The 20,424-nt window shown below is 41.7% G+C and overlaps 1 protein-coding gene across 2 annotated transcripts in view; it reads right to left on the bottom strand.

The window, feature by feature from the left end:
- Positions 1 to 3,176: 3,176 nt before the first annotated feature.
- The window catches only part of commd9 (COMM domain containing 9), a 36,267-nt gene continuing 19,019 nt past the window's right edge, over positions 3,177 to 20,424 (bottom strand). For both annotated transcript variants that reach the window (XM_043706261.2, XM_087996779.1), the window contains exons 3-6: positions 8,920 to 9,059; positions 6,281 to 6,315; positions 5,995 to 6,098; positions 3,177 to 4,585 (exon numbers count right to left, since the gene is read on the bottom strand). In XM_043706261.2, coding sequence (XP_043562196.1) covers positions 4,445 to 4,585; positions 5,995 to 6,098; positions 6,281 to 6,315; positions 8,920 to 9,059 — 420 coding nt within the window. In that variant the 3' untranslated portion in view covers positions 3,177 to 4,444. The remainder of the gene's footprint in view (positions 4,586 to 5,994; positions 6,099 to 6,280; positions 6,316 to 8,919; positions 9,060 to 20,424) is intronic.

Below are 20,424 nucleotides of genomic sequence, written 5' to 3'. Positions count from 1 at the left end.
TGAGGTCAATTCCTGGAATGGCGGGATTACCTTACACTGAAAGACTGGAGCGACTGGGCTTGTATACCCTTGAGTTTAGAAGACTGAGTGGGGATCTGATTGAGACATATAAGATTATTAAAGGATTGGACACTCTGGCAGCAGGAAGCATGTTTCCGCTGATGGGCGAGTGCCGAACCAGAGGACACAGCTTAAAATACGCGGTAGACCATTTAGGACAGAGATGAGGAGAAACCTCTTCACCCAGGAAGTGCTGGCTGTGTGGAATGCTCTGCCCCAGAGGGCAGTGGAGGCCCAGTCTCTGGATTCATTAAAGAAAGAATTGGATAGAGCTCTCAAGGAATGTGGAATCAAGGGATATGGAGATAAGGCAGGAACAGGATACTGATTAAGGATGATCAGCCATGATCATATTGAATGGTGGTGCAGGCTCGAAGGGCAGAATGGCCTACTCCTGCACCTATTGTCTATTATTCTACCTGTAACCATATCAAACTGCACCTTGATTGAAGCTCCACATATCAAATATGAATTGCAGAAAACTAAGCTGCAGGTACAGCAGGTAATAAGGAAGGCAAATTGAATTTTGATATTTATTGCTTAAAGGAATTGAGTATAAAAACAGAGGTGTTGCTGCAACTTTGCAAGGCATTAGTGAGACCGCACCTGTAGTATTGCATACAGTTTTGGTCCCCTTACTTGAGCGGGGTGTTTGTATTGGAGACAGTTCACAGGAAGTTGATAAGATTGATCCCAAGAGGAGGGCTTTGTCTTATGACATGATATGGAGCAGTTTAGGCCAATACTCTCTAGAGTTTAGATGAGAGATCTAATTGAGATATAGAAGATGATGAAGAGGATTGACAAAGTAGACATAGAGAGGATGTTTTCCCAAATGGGGCAACCTCCAACAAGAGATTATAGTATTAGGAAAACGGGTAGCAGACTAAAGTCAGAGATGAGGAGGAATTACTTCTCTCAAAGCATCCTGAATCTGTGGAATTCATTGACCCTGAGTGTAGAGGATGCTGGGACATGGAGTCCTGTAAATTTAAGAATTTTTAATTAGCAATGAGTTAAAGGGTCAATGAGAGCGGGCAGCAAAGTGGAGTTGAGGACGAGGTGAGATCAGCCAGAATCTTATCAAATGGTGGAGCAGGTTGGAGGAGCTGAATTATCTACTACTGTTCTTAGTTATGAATGTGTGGATAGCTCCAACTTTTTCATCCAGAATAACCAGTATCAGTTACCAGTTTCTGGTTACAAGTGTACCAGATCTTTACCAGGACAAAAACCTGCCTTCATTCTGACAGAGTAATGATTATTTAATAGCTAGACTTCACACACGTGATTGCTATCTAAAGTACCCTTCTGGAAGGGAGAATACAGAGTTAGGCAGGAATTTAAAAAGGAAATCCTTGAGTATAGTAATATCTGGATTACTCCCAGTGCTACTTCCCCTGCAGGAGATCGGGGAGATACTAAACAAGTATTTTGCATCAGTGATTACTGTGGAAAAGGATATGGAAGATAATAGAATGTAGGGAAATAGATGGTGACAAAATGTCCATATTACAGAGGAGGAAGTGCTGAATATCTTGAAATGCATACAAGTGGATAAATCCCCAGGGCCCTGATCAGGCGTACCCTAGAACTCTGTGGGAAGCGATTACTGGGCCACTTGCTGGGATATTTGTATCATCGATAGTCACAGGTGAGATGCCAGAAGACTGGAGTTTGGCTAATGTAGTTCCACTTTTTAAGAAAGGTGGTAAGCACAAACCAGGGAACTATAGACTGGTGAGCCTGACGTCGGTGGTGAGATTGAGGAGGGCAGAGCTGTAGACCTGATCTATATGGACTTCAGCAAGGCGTTCGACATGTTTCCCCATAGGAGGACTGGTTAGCAAGGTTAGATCTCATGGAATACAGGAAGAACTAGCCATTCGGATACTCAAAAGTAGAAGACAGAGGGTGGTGGTGGAGGGTTTTTTTTTTCAGATTGGAGGCCTGTGACCAGTGGCGTGCTACAAGAATCGGTGCCGGGTCCACTACTCTTTGTCATTTATGTAAGTGTTTTGGATGTGAACATAGGAGATATAGTTAGTAAGTTTGCAGATTACACCAAAATTGGAGGTGTAGTGGACAGTGAAGAAGGTTACCTCGGATTACAACGGGATCTTGGTCAGATGAGCCAATGGGCTGAGAAGTGGCAGATAGAGTTGAATTTAGATAAATTTGAGGTGCTGCATTTTAGGAAAGCAAATCTTAGCAGGACTTATACACTTAATGATAAGGTCCTAGGAAGTGTTGCTGAACAGAGACCTTGGAGTGCAGGTTCATAGCTCCTTGAAAGTGGAGTCACAGGTAGATAGGATAGTGAAGACGACATTTGGTATGCTTTCCTTTATTGGTCAGAATATTGAGTGCGGGAGTTGAGAGGTCATGTTGTGGCTGTACAGGACATTAGTTAGACCACTGTTGGAATATTGTGTGCAATTCTGGTCTCCTTCCTATCGGAAGGATGTTGTGAAACTTGAAAGGGTTCAGAAAAGAGTTACAAGGATGTTGCCAGGTTTGGAGGATTTGAGCTATAGGGAGAGGTTGAATAGGCTCGAGCTGTTTTCCCTAGAGCGTTGGAGGCAGAGGGGGTGACCTGATGGAGGTTTATAAAATCATGAGGAGCATGGATAGGATAAATAGACAAAGTCCTTTTCCTGGGGTAGGGGAGTCCAGAACTAGAGGGCATAGGTTTAGGGTGAGGGGGAAAGATATAAAAGGGACCTACGGGGCAACTTCTTCATGCAGAGGGTAGTGTGTGTGTGGAATCGGCTGCCAGATGTGGTGGGGGTTATTTTAACATTTAAATTCTGGATGGGTATATGAATAGGAAGGCTTTGGAGGGATATGGGCCAGTGTTGGCAGGTGGGACTAGATTGGGTTGGGATATCTGGTCAGCATGGAAGAATTGGACTGAAGAGTCTGTTTCCGTGCTGTACATCTCTATGACTCTAAGTGGGGAAATAGCTGGTCAATATTAATATACTGATGAAGATCAGATCAAACATTGCTGGTACCTTTAAAACTATATCCTCAGCATGAGGATCTGTAGGCGAGAAAATGAAAGAAATCCTTGAAAGTAAGAGCAAGGAACGAAGGAATAAGACACAGAGGTAACCAGTGAAATATTAACTTTACTCATAGTTTTTTATAACTGGAAAAAAATTACACAGGTTCTTCTCATTTATATAATGTGGTATTAAGAAAAGTAAATGTACTCCATTAAAAAAAATAGGGGACATACAACAAAATAAGGAAAGAACGATGGCTGAAAAGGTACATTATACAAAGATGAAGAACTACAGGACAGAAAAAATCTTTAACTAAAATTTAGCCAAAAAGATAATCTCTTCACGTTTGCAAAAGCACATCTGCAGAATAGACTGCTAATTGGCACAGTAATTGTCAGTACATTTGAAACAAGCAATATAGTTAAATATAATGTAGCAAGAGAAGTACAAACAATGGGAGAAGGGAGGGAGGCAAAGGTCACATTATCTCAATTGTCATTGAAATTACAGAATTAGATCTAAGCCAATTAAATGTTTTTTTTCCACCCAATACTCAATAACTTCATACTTGCTGCACGTTCAGAATCTGGTAAAACAAATTATAAAATCTACCATAAAATAGTGGAGAGGTGCAGACATCCTAACCCTATTCATTCTGCATTGATGTTCCCAAATGCACTCATTCCACCATGGCAAAATAGTCCCTCAATGCTTCAATTCTGTGATCAAAGATTAACAGTACAATATAGTTATTGCTTAAATCCCAACCGAGGCTGAATTAAACAGTGTATCCTGTTCAGCTCTGCAAAGCTCAGGTGAACATGAATTACATGGAGCTACACACATCAATATATTCCAGTGAAATCCAAGTCTGGACAATATAATTACTTATACAATTCTAATTAATTTCTATAAAATATAAATTACATACAAGTTACATGCTTTGTCTCTGATATGTTAAGGAATCTTTCAATTAAAGGAATGAGGGCTTCAAAAAATAAGAGATTTTGACATTCCTTTAAACTACAAAAGTGCAAGTCTTTTACTAACATTATTCTTTGTACTTGGAGGTTTTTAGGCAAGCAATATGAGACATGAGTGAATATATATAATGAAAATTTTAATACACAGGACAAATAACACTTTACGAAACATTGATACGGTATCTTTAATCAAATGGCAATAAGTGTGGAGAGGAAAATTATGGAAATCATAGATTCAATGTGCTTGAAATGAAATCACAGACATGGTGAAAACTTATTGCAATGTCCCATATAACAAAACAGGGTAATAGAACAATTTTTCAGGTCCAAACATGATGCTTTTAGACATTTCCAATGCTTGTAACTCCTCTGATGCAGTTAGCAAACATGCTATTTGTTTGCGACAGCTGAAAGCTGATCCCGGATTCGACCGAGTCCATCCAACATTGTATCCAGTTTTTCTTTACTTAATTCAAGACAGACAGTGGATATGATGGGTCCACCTTGGCAGGCACTGACATCATCCTGAACCTGCAAGAAGCACAGTGCAGTTAGAAAAGACAATCTTGGCTTTGCTGATAAATGGCAGTGACATCTTGAGTCATTACATTTTATTTGCAGCTTTATTTTAGTTGCACATAGCACAAGCACATTTAAATTTAATAAGGGGATTGCTCTAGAGTTGTGATGAATCCCAATAAGTAGGTAACTAGCTTTCCAAGAGACTGCACACTTACATAACATGGTCAACTTGTTGATTTATTTGGACAAATTTATTGCTTCCTCTATCCACGATCAGTTTATGGATTATTCTCAAAGCTGAGAAGTGGGTAACCAAGGAATTATGTCAGTTTAAATTAGAATTCTATCTCTGAGAGAGGAAGGGTTTGCTCCACTAATACTCTGTCTGTTGGATGCAAATAGCAAGATGCTTCTTCCAGTGGGATTCAGAGATGGTTATTTATTGTTGACCGAACCTGATCAAATGACAGTGACCTTTCCCTACACCAGGCTACATCCAAGTAATTTCATGGGCTCACAGCAATTTAACTTTTATTGGACAACTCTGTGTTGGTGCATGTAAGTTCTGAGGCAAACAGATACAATCTGTCTTATTTAGAGAGCTGCAACTATCCTGTATGACTATCAGCAAGTGCAGCTTTGAATTTCAACATATCTAAAAAATAACAATCTGTGTGTGTCTAATGCAGAACAAGAAAAATTAATAAACACAACTTCCTGATAATCAGTAATTATTTTCTATAAGATTACAACTGATGGCTCAAAGCTATTAATCCTGCATTAATGTCACCACTCATCAAGAATGAGAAACACACTTTCACCCAAGTAAAATATCACATCCCCATAACAAATCAAACCATTAACATGAATTCTACTTTACATTATGAAGTGCACCCACATATTAGCAGACCATTTTTTGCACGTTCTGCATTTTTATAGGAATTTGATCCATTTTTTAAAACAATATTTACGGGTTTAATGGAGGAATATTTTACATATCATTCATGCCCCTTAATATTTTACACCAGAAAATATTGAAGGCAAAAGGCTGCTCTATGAGATCAAAACAATCTAATCTGACTGCAAACCGTAATTAATCAGTCTGATTTTGCTATCTCCAAAGTATCCACTTCACTGAAAGCTAAAAGTCATCCTCAGCAAATTGCTGTCCTATCCTATTATGCTACATAGGCGAGGAATGATTGACCACATGATTACATGTCAACACTGTCACCAGTATTGTAGGGAGAGATCAAATTTGCCCAGTTAAAATTGCGCAATGTCTCTGGGGGATGAGTGTGATTGTTACGGGTCAACCAGCCCAATCCTATTTCAAGTTGCTTTTGGGAAAAAAAAATCTAAAAAAAAGATTTCTCTGCCTTTTCTAAATATCACAGTCATGAATCACACAGTAATACCTTCATCTGGAGCAGGCACGTAGGCACTGCCATTCTGTTGATGTTATCAGAGGAAGTTTTGATATCTACTCTCCAATCCATGTCAATGAGTTGAGGTAAGGAAACTAGGAGAAGAGAAAGAAGCAACAGTCCAAAACGGTTAAGAACCAACATTCTTAAGATAATGATAACCAATGGGGAAGAAATACACATCTTACAAATCTCATCACTTGACAATGGATACGTCTCAGAATACACACTGACAGAATGTAGACTGAAGCAGGAAGGTAAACAAAGTTCCACTTACTTTGGTTTGTCAGTGCTTCATTCCGCCAGGCAGCTCTGAAACAAACATTTAAAATTAACTTTTAAGAGAACAGACACCATGTCACCCCACCAAATTACCACAACATCTGAGACAGCATAATTTCAGATTGTGGGAGAAGGAAAAACCACTTTGCCTACAGACCACTTACTTACAGAAACTATAGTTGTCTTCAGCCAAAGAGGACCAGAAAGCCACTGCTACGTCAACTTGGCCACACTCAAGAACAGACCGTAAAAGAGACGTTACCCTAAGCCCTTGCTGACTGAAAGAACATGTTACCTAGATGACCTGCCAATGAGATTCATTGCCTCATAATGGCATTGAAGCTCCTGAAGCCCAAAGGGCGCTCCCTGTCTCCCCAGGAACCCAGACATCACAATGACCATGCAGACAAATGGCACAAGGGTACTTGATACGAATGCTCACTGCCCTATGAAATTATAGCAGCCAGGATGCTGAATATTAGCACCTATTTCTGTAGATTAACTAACCTCTTGTTTCCATTGTTAACTGACTGATACTGCTGGACGAGCAGCATTGTTTCCATCAAATGTGATTGAAACTGTATTGCCTTGTAATTAACATTGATCACTTGTAACCCTATAAGAACTCACTGTAGCTGGAGCTAGTGAAAGAGGGGCTGAGACTCATGTGTACAGACTGCCCTTTCTGTATATAAGCAGTCAATTCCTCTTCCCACAACATCGTGAAATAAACCAGTGTGTGTGTCAATTTCACAAGATCAGTGTACAGGGCTTTATTTATAGCTAGACAATTCTCCGACACAGCAAAAGGTGGAATTATGCATTATCTTAATTCAGATTTTTTTTCAGGTTGGTAGTCTTGCACTTCCTGCATGCAGACACATCAATTCTTGTGATCCCACAGAATGTGTAGAGATTCTGTCCCAGTTCTCTCAAATGCTTACTAGGGGTGAAGCATCCAATTTCACACATAAATGCAGTTTCCCAAAGAAACAAAACTCCTGTAGTACAGTTCTAATTTGATATTGAGGCACAGAAGGAGATATTATGATAGATGGCCAAAACCCTCCAAGAGGTGCTTTTTAAAGGAGGTAAAGGTAGGAAAGTGCAGCGGATGTGGTAAATGATGTGTGTGGAAGTGCACCCGATGTGGCCTCCTATACATTGGGGAGACAGGCTGCCTACTTGCGGAATGTTTCAGAGAACACCTCTGGGACACCCGCACCAACCAACCCAACCGCCCCAACACTTTAACTCCCCCTCCCACTCCGCCAAGGACATGCAGGTCCTTGGCCTCCTCCATCGCCAGACCATGGCAACACGACGTCTGGAGGAAGAGCGCCTCATCTTCCGCTTAGGAACCCTCCAACCACAAGGGATGAATGCAGATTTCTCCTCCTTCTTCATTTCCCCTTCCCCAACCTTTTCTCAGTCCTAACCCTCGGACTCAGCACCGCCTTCTTGACCTGCAATCTTCTTCCCGACCTCTCCGCCCCAACCCCTCTCCGGCCTATCACCCTCACCTTAACCTCCTTCCACCTATCGCATTCCCAACGCTTCTCCCCCAAGTCTCTCCTCCCTAACTTTTATCTTAGCCTGCTTCGTACACCCTCCTCATTCCTGAAGAAGGGCTTATGCCTGAAACGTCGATTCTCCTGCTCCTTTGATGCTGCCTGACCTGCTGCGCTTTTCCAGCAACACATTTTTCAGCTCTGCTCTCCAGCATCTGCAGTCCTCACTTTCTCCAAAGGTAGGAAAATGGAAAGGTTTAGAGAGGGAATCCCAGATTTTAGGTCCTAGGTATGGCAGTTATGGTAGACATATGAAAATCAGGGACGGAAAAGAGGTCAAAGTTGGTGAAATGCAGACATTCTCATGATAGAAGGAAATTAGAGATGGGCAGATATGGATCAATTTGAAACTAACAAGAAATTTAAAATATCTGACTGGGAGCCAATTGAGATCAGCTGGCACACGGTGATGGATAATTTGATTTAATGCAAGTTAGGTTTATGTGGAACTGTTTTAGATAAGCTCAAACTTAAAGAAGGTGCAACGTGAAAGACCAGTCAGTGGAGCATTTGAATATTCAAGTTTAGAGATAGCAAATAAAGATAGTATTTCCCATGAATCTACATAAATGGAAGTGTCAGTTGGCTGGACAGAAGTATCAAGAGTCACAAATTATATTGCCAGTTTGAAGACCTGGTATCTTAATAATGCTTATTTGAAAACAATGAACTGTCTGGTCTCAATAAATGAACTTCTATTTTAACTTCACAGCTCATTATTGAAACAGAGTCTGAATTGTCTACAGATATTTATCAGGGATCAGAGTTCTATATTCAACCCAGTCAATATTTGAACACATGCATTTGCTGTATTTGTAACCATTTAGCTCAGTTGCAGGTTCTGACAAGAGGTTTTTTTTTACTAATTTCAAAAGCCTAATATTTTAAATTACATTGTACTCAAATAAGAATACAAAACCCAAGTAAGTTAGGTCTGATCAGTATTGGATCAACCATCCATTTTAATGGTGGACACTTTCAAGTAAACAGAGTGGTGAGGCTAAGTGTAGCAGTGCAGACAGCAACACTGAGTGAAAAATGAGCGGGCAGTGAAAGCACTTACCTGTTGTCAACAATTATTTTAGTTAACAGATTTTTCAGGTTTTGATGGAAGCTATCAGGAAATAGTGGAATAATCTCTTCAGCTGAAGTCAGCCCTTGAAATACAACTTGCCTTGTGAAGCCATGGAGGGAGTAGATCAACTGTAGGGAGAAAATGATTTGGAACAGAAATGAGATACATTTGTTTTGGGAAAGAATTTTTTTCTCCCTCTACAGAGGACAAGTTGTGCATGAAGGAACAACAGTCCCAAACCACTGCAAGATAGGAACCTGGTCATCAGACTGAGATTGTGTATAGGGTACGATCTGGCAGGGAAAGAGTTTTGTTCTGAGTTTTGTGAAACAAGAGGTTCAGCTGAGCATGACTCAGATCAGATAAGAACTTACAGTTAACAATGGGGTGCTGGAGGCAAGGGCAATAGGTTAACAAGGTGGAAACGCATTCATTATGCACAGCTATTTAACACAATAAGGTAGCATTCAGTATAGGAGATCAGTTTAACAAATTGAAAGTATTCATTATGTGAAGCCAGTTAATCATTGTGTAACAGCAAATGGCTTAATCTTTACTATTGATATTCACTGATTGTAACAGTCACCCAATTAATATGTATGTTGCCTTTTCTGGATGCTCCTCCTTGTAAAATGACTATACAGTTCATTGAGAAATTGCTGTTCCAGAGAAAACTGTGAACTCATGTCCCTGTGCATGTGGGCGATCGTTCTCTCTCCCTCCAAGGCCCGGAATAAAGATGAAGGATGTAAAACTACACTGTGTCTATGAGTGTTTTGATTTGACTGAGGGCGGGGGGGGGGGGGGGGGAGAATCCAAATGAACAGTTACGATCGGCAGGATCCAAACAAATACTTATGATCGGACAGTGTCAGTGGCCACCTGGAACATCACTGCCTTGAGACAGATGGGCCAAGATTTTAAACCTTGGTCCCCCTCGATATTCCTGTGTGCTGGAGACGGTCCCCTCGCTCAATCACTCTCTGTTCTATGGATTCCTTGAATGGTAATTAGTTAAGTCCAGAGACACAGTTTTATAAGCACGCTGGCAGGCAGAGACTTGAGTCCTCTGCTCTGCATTGGGGGAGGGGGATGTGATTGAGGTTTGAGTCCTCTGCGTGGTACTGGATTTAGATTTGATTGAGACTCGAGTCTTCTGTGCAATACTTGGGTTAGAATCCCGGGGGGGGGGGGGTTCAAGTCCTCCGCACTGTGCTGAGGTTCGAGCTTTCTGTGTTTAAGTGAGCTTTGAGTTCGCTGTGTTTGAGCTTTAAGCTCTATGTTTAAGCAAGGTTTGAGTTTTCTGCGTTTAACTGGGGTTTGAATTTTCCGTGTTTAATTGGGGTTTCAGTTTTCTGCATTTAAGTGGTATTCAGGTTCTCTGTGTTTAATATGAGTTCTCTGTTTCAGTACGATTTGAGTTAGACCATAAGACATAGGAGTGGAAGAAAGGCCATTCGGCCCATCGAGTCCACTCCGCCATTCAATCATGGCTGATGGGCATTTCAACTCCACTTACCCGCATTCTCCCCGTAGCCCTTAATTAAAAAACTGGAGCACCCGGAGGAAACCCACGCAGACATGGGGAGAATGTGCAAGCTCCATACTGACAGTTGTCTGAAGCTGGAATTGAACCCAGATCACTGGTGCTGTGAGGCAGCAGTGCTAACCATTGAGCCACCGTGCCACCTGTGTTTAAGTGGGATTTGAGTTTACTGTGTTTCAGTGCGATATGAGTTCTCTGTGTTTAAGTGGGATTTGAGTTATAGAGTCATAGAGATGTACAGCATGGAAACAGACCCTTCGGTCCAACCTGTCCATGCCGACCAGATATCCCAACCCAATCCAGTCCCACCTGCCAGCACCCGGCCCATATCCTTCCAAACCCTTCCTATTCATATACCCATCCAAATGCCTCTTAAATATTGCTATTGTACCAGCCTCCACCACTTCCTCTGGCAGCTCATTCCATGTTCTCTGTGTTTAAGTGGGATTTGAGTTCTCTGTGCTTCAGTGCGATTTGAATTCTCTGTGTTTAAGTGGGATTTGAGTTCTATGTTTAAGTGGGATTCCAGCCCCTCGTGGGGAGTAAAGTGAGAAAGGGGTTAAAGTCCCCAATGGTGAAATTTGAAGCTCTGAGAGTCTTTGTTCTGGGGGAAGAGAGTGGTCATGTGGTCCGCTGCAAGGGCTTTCTCTTTTTATAAGTGTAATTTCAGTGAGAGGATGAAAAAAAAACAAGAAAACGCTGAAATTAAGGTTGTTCTAATACTTGGGTTGAAAAGGGTAAGTTTCAATGTAAATTGTGCCATGCTGAGTGTTTGATGTTTAAACAATTTTGATTTATTAAAATACTGGATCACAAAATCCCAATAAATAACTGTTTCGCCTTGTTTGAATCAGGATCTCAATTCAATGCGTTTTGTGGGCTGTGTAGTGGGGCAGATTTTGTTTTTATATTGAAATTGTACAACATTATGACCTTTCTAAAGTAAAATAAATCGATTGAGGATCTTGAGCTCCTGATGTATTTGAAATTCTACAATGCCTGTTTAAAAAAAAAAGTTGGGTCATGGGTCATGCTTTAGCCAGATGAGAGCATTGTAGTAAAATAACTCTGTTGCTGTGTTTTTAACGCAGAGCATTCATAAAAAGAAGACTGCATTTTGAGTTTGACGTTTTAATAGGATATTAAAGACTATCAGAACTTGAGGCTGAGCTGCTTAAATTCTTTTAATTATTGTTCAGACTTCATTGGTCCCCTTCATAATGCAAATTCAAAAAATGTTGATCTCTACCAAAGTTGCCACTGTAATTCCAACTGTTTTATTTGGGAAGTTTCATTTGGAGAACATATTTTAAAATATTCAGCATTTGTTTCCCATGAATATTTGAGATTTAAATCTGAACTGAAACTACCTCTTCAATTTCTAAAGCAAAGAAAACATTTTGTTGTTTTCTTGCTGTTCTAAACTTTTGAAATACTTATCCTGACAGCTTTCACATTAGCCAAGTATCAATTTGTTAAAAGAAAATAATTTTTTACTAACCTGAATAGGGTCCCCTGAGGGTTTGATTTTAGGACCAGTGATTGTTGTTTATAAATGACTCAATTGTTTAAGCAGTACAATTTAGAAGTTTATGGATTGTATAAAACTTGATAATGTCAAAAATAGTGAACAAAGTAACAGACTTCAAGAATTCAAAGGAGGTTAAAATAAGCAGCCACAAATTAGTGTAGTTAAATGTGTGACTATTTTCATACTGATAACCACCTTGGCAAGGAAAGAATGAGAGAGAAAATGCAGACATACTTTCAGCAGCTAACATCGTCTCTAGAGTTTCTCCATATTCAGGTAAAGCATGTCTTTGGACCACTGCCCACCCCTCCACAACCTGACCCAACGGATTCAATCAGCTCCCAGTCATGAGCATGAAAAGTGAAGCAGCTAACAAAGGGAAAGAGGAGATCTGTATGCTTTTTGTCAGTGGCCTTCCTACGGACATTAAACCACGTGAACTTTACCTTCTCTTTCGATCATTTAAGAGTTATGAAAGTTCACTGATCAAGCTAACATCACAACAGCCAGTTGGCTTTGTTACATTTAACAGTAGAGAGCGGGAGCAGAAGCAGCAAATAATGCTGCATCCACCTAGCCTGCAGCTGCAGCACACTCAGATGCACTGGTATCCTCCATCTGAAGCACTTCCAGAAGGCTGGAAGTCTCGTCAGTTTTGTTAAGTATTAACTGCCTTTACCTAAGAAATCAGATTTCTCCGAGGAGTAATGCAAGAACAGACTGAATTTTGTTTTCAGATTGGAGTTTACTAAAGGAGATTTGGGAGAACTGGCTCATTTCCATTCGACTTGGAGGGTATGGAGCAGTCACTAAGGACTGAGGATTTAAGACCTTTACTGGTGAATTTCTTTTCCACAAGAGAGGATTCTTCAAACTCTAATTACTGTAATGGACTAGTAATTTTGTTGTTTTAATCATTGTATGCTGTGTGTCAATAACTTGCTTAAATATTGGCTGTTAGAGTCTTATGAAAGCTGGTAATGCCATTGGTTATCATAAAATGATAAAAAGGAATGAGAATGTGTATTGGGTATGAGCAGAAAGGGAAAGAGTTAAGTTTTGAGTTTTGTTAAACATGAGGCTCAGCTGAGCATGACTCAGATCAGATAAAAACTTACAGTTAACAATGGGGTGCTGGAAGTAAGGATAATGGGTTAACAAGGTAGAAAAGCAGTCATTACGTAGAGCCATTTAACAAGATGAAGTAGCAATCAGTATGTAACATCAATTAACAAGTTGAAAAGTATTCATTATGTGAAGTCAATTATTCATTGTGTAACAGCAGATGGCTTAATCTTTACTATTGACACTCACTGATTGTAACTGTCACCCAATTAATATGAATGTTGCCTTATGGATGTTCTTCCCTGTAAAATGACTATATAGTTCATTGAGAAACTGCTGTTTCAGAGAAGACTGTGAACTGACGTCTCTGTGCACATGGGCAATCGTTCTCTCTCCTTCCAGGACCCAGAATAAAGATGTAGGTGGTTAAACCATACTATGTCTCTGAGCGTTTGCTTCGACTGAGGGGGGGTAACGGGCTGACAAGATGGGAGGCAATCAAGATGTTGGTTTACATGATACAGGTTTGGCCCTGCACTGCGATAATCAACTGAGCTCTCTACCATTTTGTCTGGAGATTGAAAATAGACCTGTTCTACAGGAACATAATATATGAGGGTGTGTGTAACCATGTAACCAACATCCCGATGGCCATGTTTATGTCCAACTGCATCAAGGTAAAACATTGTGCCAAGGTTCTCTGGATGTGAAGGGGGAATCTGGCGATGTTGCTGCAGCACACTCCAACCAGTTGGAAAATGCCATACAAACTGGTTTGTGTAGAAAAACACCTTTGACCACAAGTCCATCAGACAGTGGTCTGCATCAAGTGTCTTTGAGGCCTTACAGAAAATGAAGTTGATGCATTGTTACGTGGTTCATCAACCAAGGTTTTATAGAGCTGCAGCAAATCCTCATGGCCCTTAAATTCAATCCCCCTGTTAATGAAAGCCAAAACACCATATGCCATCTCAATAACCCTATCAACCTGGGTGGCAGCTTTGAGCGATCTATGTACATGAACCTCCAGATCCCAACATTCCTCCACACTGCCAAGAATCCTGTCTTTAAGCTTGTATTCAGCATTCAAATTTGACCTTCCACAGTGAATCACTTCGCATTTATACAGGTTGAACTCCATCTGCTATTTCTCAGCCTAGCTCTGTATCCTGTCAATGACTTGTTAGAGCCTGCATTAGACTCGACACTATCTACAACATCACCGACCTGTGTGTCATCGGCAAACCTACTAAGCAACCCTTCCACTCCTTCATTCAATTCATTCATCAAAACTACAAAGAGCAGAGGCCCAAGACAGGTCCCTGCGGGACACCACTGGTCACCAACCTCCAGGCAGAATATCTTCCATCCACTACCACTTGTCGTCGTTTTTCAGCTGGCCAATTGTGCATCCAGACAGCCAAATTTCTCTGTATCCCACACTTCCTAACTTTCTGAATGAGCCTACCATAGGGAACATTATCAAATGCCTTACTGAAACCTATATACACCACATCCACTGCTCAACCTTCTTCAACTTGTCTTGTCACATCCTCAAAGAACTTAATAAGGCTTGTGAAGCATGACCTGCCCCTCACAAAGCCATGATGACTTCTTTAATCAAACTGTTTTTCCAAATAATCATAAATTATTTGAGTGGGAGCAGCGTCGAAGTAAAAGCGAACCCGGGAGACTACAGCAAAGGTAAGACAGTTTGTTTTAAAATTGCTTACCTGTAGCGGGCAGCGGTGTGTTTTTTTTTACTCTCTCTCCACAGAAAGAGCGGGAGCAGCAGAGGAAGTGACGGCAAGCAGAGGGGCAGCCGGGAAGGAAAAGTGAGTATATAAGTCAGGAAAGCGGCTAAACCCGAGATTCTACACCTGTAGTATCTCCCACCCACCCTCCTCCTCTAACCTTCTTAACTACTCTGCTTTTTCTTTTAAGGTAAGGATTTTTATTTCCTTACCAGGGACTAGTTAAAAATTTACTTAGTTTTTTTTTGTGTGTGTGTACATCAAGTCCTTATTTAGGGTAAAAAAAACTATAGCAGAGAGGTATCAGAAGGTATTCTAACTCATACTTGTACAAAGTAAGTAATTAACTAACTAAGCAGAGATGGCTGGGCAGGTGATGTGCTGTTGCTGTATGATGTGGGAGCTGGCTGATCCCATTGTGAACTGCAGTGACCACATCTGCAGCAAGTGTTGGTTGCTGGAAGAACTCCGGATCAGAGTTGATGATCTGGAATCTGAGCTTCAAACACTGCGGCACAGCCGGGAGGGGGAGAGTTACCTGGATGCTTTGTTTCAGGAGGCAGTCACACCTGGGAGATTAAGTAATTCACATTCAGCTAGTGATCAGGCACAAAAGAGTGTGACTGTAAGTGAGGCAGGTAGGGGGAACCGGAGTTCAGGAGTGGAGGAGCCTCAGCCCTTGACCTTGTCCAACAGGTACGAGATTCTTGCTCCCTGTTCGGATGAGGAAAAGGGCTCTGGACAGGATGAGCCAACTGACCAAGGCACCATGGTGCAGAAGGCCATTCAAGAGGGGGGAGCTAATAGACAAGTAGTGGTTATAGGGGATTCTATAATTAGGGGGACAGATAGTATCCTTTGCAAGCCGGATCGGGAGTCTCGCATGGTGTGTTGCCTGCCTGGTGCCAGGGTGCGAGACATCTCCGACCGGCTTGAAAGGATATTGGAGCGGGAGGGGGAGGATCCAGTTGTTGTGGTCCACGTCGGTACCAACATAGGCAAGACTAGGGTGGAGGACCTGTTTGGGCATTACGAAGCACTAGGCAGGAAATTGAAGCACAGGTCCTCAAGGGTCATAATCTCCGGATTACTGCCCGAGCCACGTGCCAATTGGCATAGGGACAAGAAAATTAGGCAAGTAAACACGTGGCTAAGGGATTGGTGTGGGAAAGAGGGATTCCACTTCATGGGGCATTGGCATCAGTTTTGGAACAGGGGGGATTTGTACCGTTGGGACGGTCTCCACCTGAACCGATCAGGTACCAATGTTCTAGCGAAGAGGATAAATAGGGTGGTCAGTAGGACTTTAAACTTCTGAGTTGGGGGGAAGGGAAAGTGAAAGCGACAGGGAGTATGGAGGTAAATGGCAAGATAAGCAGCAGGATAGCGTGTTTCCAGGCGGATTTAAAATTGAGGCAGACTGAGAATGCAGTAAAAAGCAAGGATAACTTAGGACATATGACTTCCAACATCTCTAATGATAAGAAAGTTAGCATTAAGGCACTTTACCTGAATGCTCGTAGCATTCATAACAAAGCCGATGAACTAATGGCACAGATAATAGTGAATGATTATGATGTAGTCGGCATCACAGAGACTTGGTTACAGTGGGGTCAGGACTGGCAGTTAAACCTCCATGGTTTTTCAACTTATCGAAAAGACAGAGAGGTGGGCAGAGGGGGTGGGGTTGCCTTGTTAATTAAGAACAAAATTAAATCTATGGTATTGAATGACATAGCGTCGGATGATGTGGAGTCTGTGTGGGTGGAATTGAGGAACCACAAAGGCAAAAAAAACATAATTGGAGTTGTGTATAGACCTCCTAACAGTGGTCAGGACCAGGGACGCAACATGTACCAGGAAATAGAGAAGGCATGTCAGAAAGGCAAGGTTACATTGACCATGGGAGACTTCAATATGCAGGTGGACTGGGTAAATAATGTTGCTAGTGGATCTAAAGAAAGGGAATTCATGGAATGCTTACAGGATGGCTTTTTGGAACAGCTTGTCATGGAGCCCACAAGAGAGCAGGCTATTCTGGACCTAGTGCTTTGCAATGAACCAGACTCTATAAAAAATCTTAAAGTAAGGGAACCCTTAGGAAGTAGCGACCATAATATGGTAAAGTTCAGTCTGGAGTTTGAAAGGGAGAAGGCAAAATCGGATGTAATGGTGTTACAGTTGAATAAAGGTAATTATGAGGGCATGAGAGAGGAACTGACTAAAATAGACTGGAAGCAGAGGCTAACCGGGAAGACAGTAGAGCAAAAATGGCAGGGGTTTGTAGGTATAATTGAGGACACTGTACAGAGGTTCATTCCCAAGAAAAGAAAGATTAACCGGGGAGGGATGAGACAACCTTGGCTGACAAAGGAAGTCAGGAAATGTATTAAAGAAAAAGAGAGATCCTATAAAGTGGCTAAGAACAGTGGGAAATCAGAAGATTGGGAAGGATACAAAAGCAAACAGAGGATTACAAAGAGTGTAATAAGAAATGAGAGGATCAAATATGAAGGTAGGCTAGCCAGTAATATTAGAAATAATAGTAAAAGTTTCTTTCAGTACATAAGAAACAAACGACAGGCAAAAGTAGACATTGGGCCACTTCAAACTGATGCAGGAAGCCTAGTGATGGGAGATAAGGAAATAGCAGGAGAACTTAACAAGTACTTTGCGTCAGTTTTCACAGTGGAAGACATGAGTAATATCCCAAAAATTAAAGGGTGTCACGGGGCTGAGTTGAGTATGGTTGCCATTACGAAAGAGATAGTGCTAGAAAAGTTAAAAAGTCTTAAAATTGATAAATCTCCTGGCCCCGATGGGATACACCCTAGAGTTCTGAGAGAGGAGGCTGAGGAAATAGCAGAGGCATTGGTTGAGATCTTTCAAGAGTCACTGGAGTCAGGAAAGGTCCCGGATGATTGGAAGATGGCTGTTGTAACCCCCTTGTTCAAGAAAGGATCAAGGCAAAAGATGGAAAATTATAGGCCAATCAGCTTAACCTCGGTTGTTGGTAAAATTCTAGAATCCATCATTAAGGATGAGGTTTCTAAATTCTTGGAAGAGCAGAGTCTGATTAGAACAAGTCAACATGGATTTAGTAAAGGGAGGTCATGCCTGACAAACCTGTTGGAATTTTTTGAAGAGGTAACAAGTAGGTTAGACCAGGGAAACCCAGTTGATGTGGTCTATCTACACTTTCAAAAGGCCTTTGATAAGGTGCCACACGGGAGGCTGCTGAGCAAGGTGAGGGCCCATGGTGTTCGAGGTGAGCTGCTGGGATGGATTGAGGATTGTCTAACAGGATCTGTCTAACAGAAGGCAGAGAGTTGGGATAAAAGGTTCTTTTTCAGAATGGCAGCCGGTGACGAGCAGTGTCCCGCAGGGTTCGGTGCTGGGGCCACAGCTGTTCGCATTATATATTAATGATTTGGATGAGGGAACCGGGGGCATTCTAGCGAAGTTTGCCGATGATATGAAGTTAGGTGGACAGGCAGGTAGTACTGAGGAAGTGGGGAGGCTACAGAAGGATCTAGACAGGTTGGGAGAGTGGTCCAGGAAATGGCTGATGGAATTTAACGTGAGCAAGTGCGAGGTCTTGCACTTTGGCAAAAAGAATAAAAGCATAGACAACTTTCTAAATGGTGAGAAAATTAATAAAGCCAAAGCACAAAGGGATCTGGGAGTGCTAGTCGAGGATTCTCTAAAGGTAAACATGCAGGTTGAGTCCGTGATTAAGAAAGCGAATGCAATGTTGTCTCTTATCTCAAGAGGGTTGGAATATAAAAGCAGAGATGTACTACTAAGACTTTATAAAGCTCTGGTTAGGCCCCATTTGGAGTACTGTGTCCAGTTTTGGTCCCCACACCTCAGGAAGGACATACTGGCACTGGAACGTGTCCAGCGGAGATTCACACGGATGATCCCTGGAATGACAGGTCTAACATATGAGGAACGGCTGAGGATACTGGGATTGTATTCGTTGGAGTTTAGAAGATTAAGGGGAGACTTAATAGAGACGTACAAAATAATACATGGCTTGGAAAAGGTGGATGCTAGGAAATTGTTTCCGTTAGACGAGGAGACTAGGACCCGTGGACACAGCCTTAGAATTAGAGGGGGTCATTTCAGAACAGAAATGCGGAGACATTTCTTCAGCCAGAGAGTGGTGGGCCTGTGGAATTCATTGCCACGGAGTGCAGTGGAAGCCGGGACGCTAAATGTCTTCAAGGCCGAGATTGATAGATTCTTGTTGTCTAGAGGAATTAAGGGCTACGGGGAGAACGCTGGTAAGTGGAGCTGAAATGCGTATCAGCCATGATTGAATGGCGGAGTGGACTCGATGGGCCGAATGGCCTTACTTCCACTCCTATGTCTTATGGTCTTATGGTCTTAAATCCAATCTTCAGAATAATTTCTAGTACCTTGCTTACCACAGATGTAAGACTGACTAGTCTGTATTTCCCAGGGATTTACATATTCTTTTTTGTGAACAGATGAACAACATTCACCTCCCTCCAATCATCCGGTACTATTCCCATAGAGAGCAAGGATGCAAAGATCATCGTCAGAGACGCAGTAATCGCATTCTTTGCTTCCCATGGTAACCTTGGATATATCTGGTCTGGGCCTGGGGACTTATCTATCTTGATGCTTCCCAGAATTTCCAGCACATCCACTTTCTTAGTATAATTCTGTTCAAGGCCATTAACCCAGTTCAGTGTTCTCACTATCAACAAGGTCCCTCGCGTCTAGTGAATACTGAAGCAAAAAACTCAATAAAGGCCTCCCCAACATCTTCAGACTCCAGGCACAAGTTCCCTCCATTATCCCTGATCAGCCCTACCCTCTCTCTGATAATTGTCTTATTCCACACATAAGTGTAGAACGCCTTTGGGTTTTCCCTAATCCTTCCTGCCCCTCCTAGCTCTCCTCAGTCCATTTTTGAGTTATTTCCTAGTTACCCTGTAATCATCTAAAGCTGTGCCAGACCCTTGCTTCCTCAGCCTTAAGTAAACTTCCTTCTTCCTCTTGACAAGAAGCTTCTCTTGTCATCCAAGGCTCCTTCACCTTACCATTCCTTGTCCGTCTCAGTGGGACAAAGGTATCCAACAATTGTAACAAGTGCTCCTTAAACAGTCTCCACATTTCTGTTATGCATTTCCTGTAGAACAATTGTTCCAGTTTATACTCCACAACTCCTGTCGAATAGCAGTATAATTTTACCTCTCTCAATTGAATACCATCCCATATTTTCTGTTCCTATCCCCCCCCCACCTTGGTGGCATTTGTCGCAAATCTTGAATCCCACGTGTGTATGTGTTTGAAATATATATATATAAACGTTTAAGTTATCAAAGCGTCAGCCTGAAGGGGTGAAGAAAAGAAGATCCTAGAAGCATGGGAATTTAAAAGAGCGATCGACCATGTTGGCCTTCTACATCATCATATCTTTGTAATGGAAAATCAAATATTATGCTTTGTCCAATTAACCCTGTTAGTTTGCCCTCTCAATTAGCGATTGTCTTTATGTCAGTATGGTTATTTCCAAACAAAAGATTATGACCTTTGGGGTTTAGCATTAAGTCCAAAAATCC

Source organism: Chiloscyllium plagiosum, unplaced genomic scaffold (genome assembly GCF_037043375.1).
Source record: "Chiloscyllium plagiosum isolate Xiang-an unplaced genomic scaffold, Cpla_swu_hap1 HiC_scaffold_18, whole genome shotgun sequence".
Taxonomy (NCBI): Eukaryota; Metazoa; Chordata; class Chondrichthyes; order Orectolobiformes; family Hemiscylliidae; genus Chiloscyllium; species Chiloscyllium plagiosum.
The sequence above is the reverse complement of the archived record's forward strand: the minus strand, read 5'-3'. Positions and strand labels throughout refer to the sequence as shown.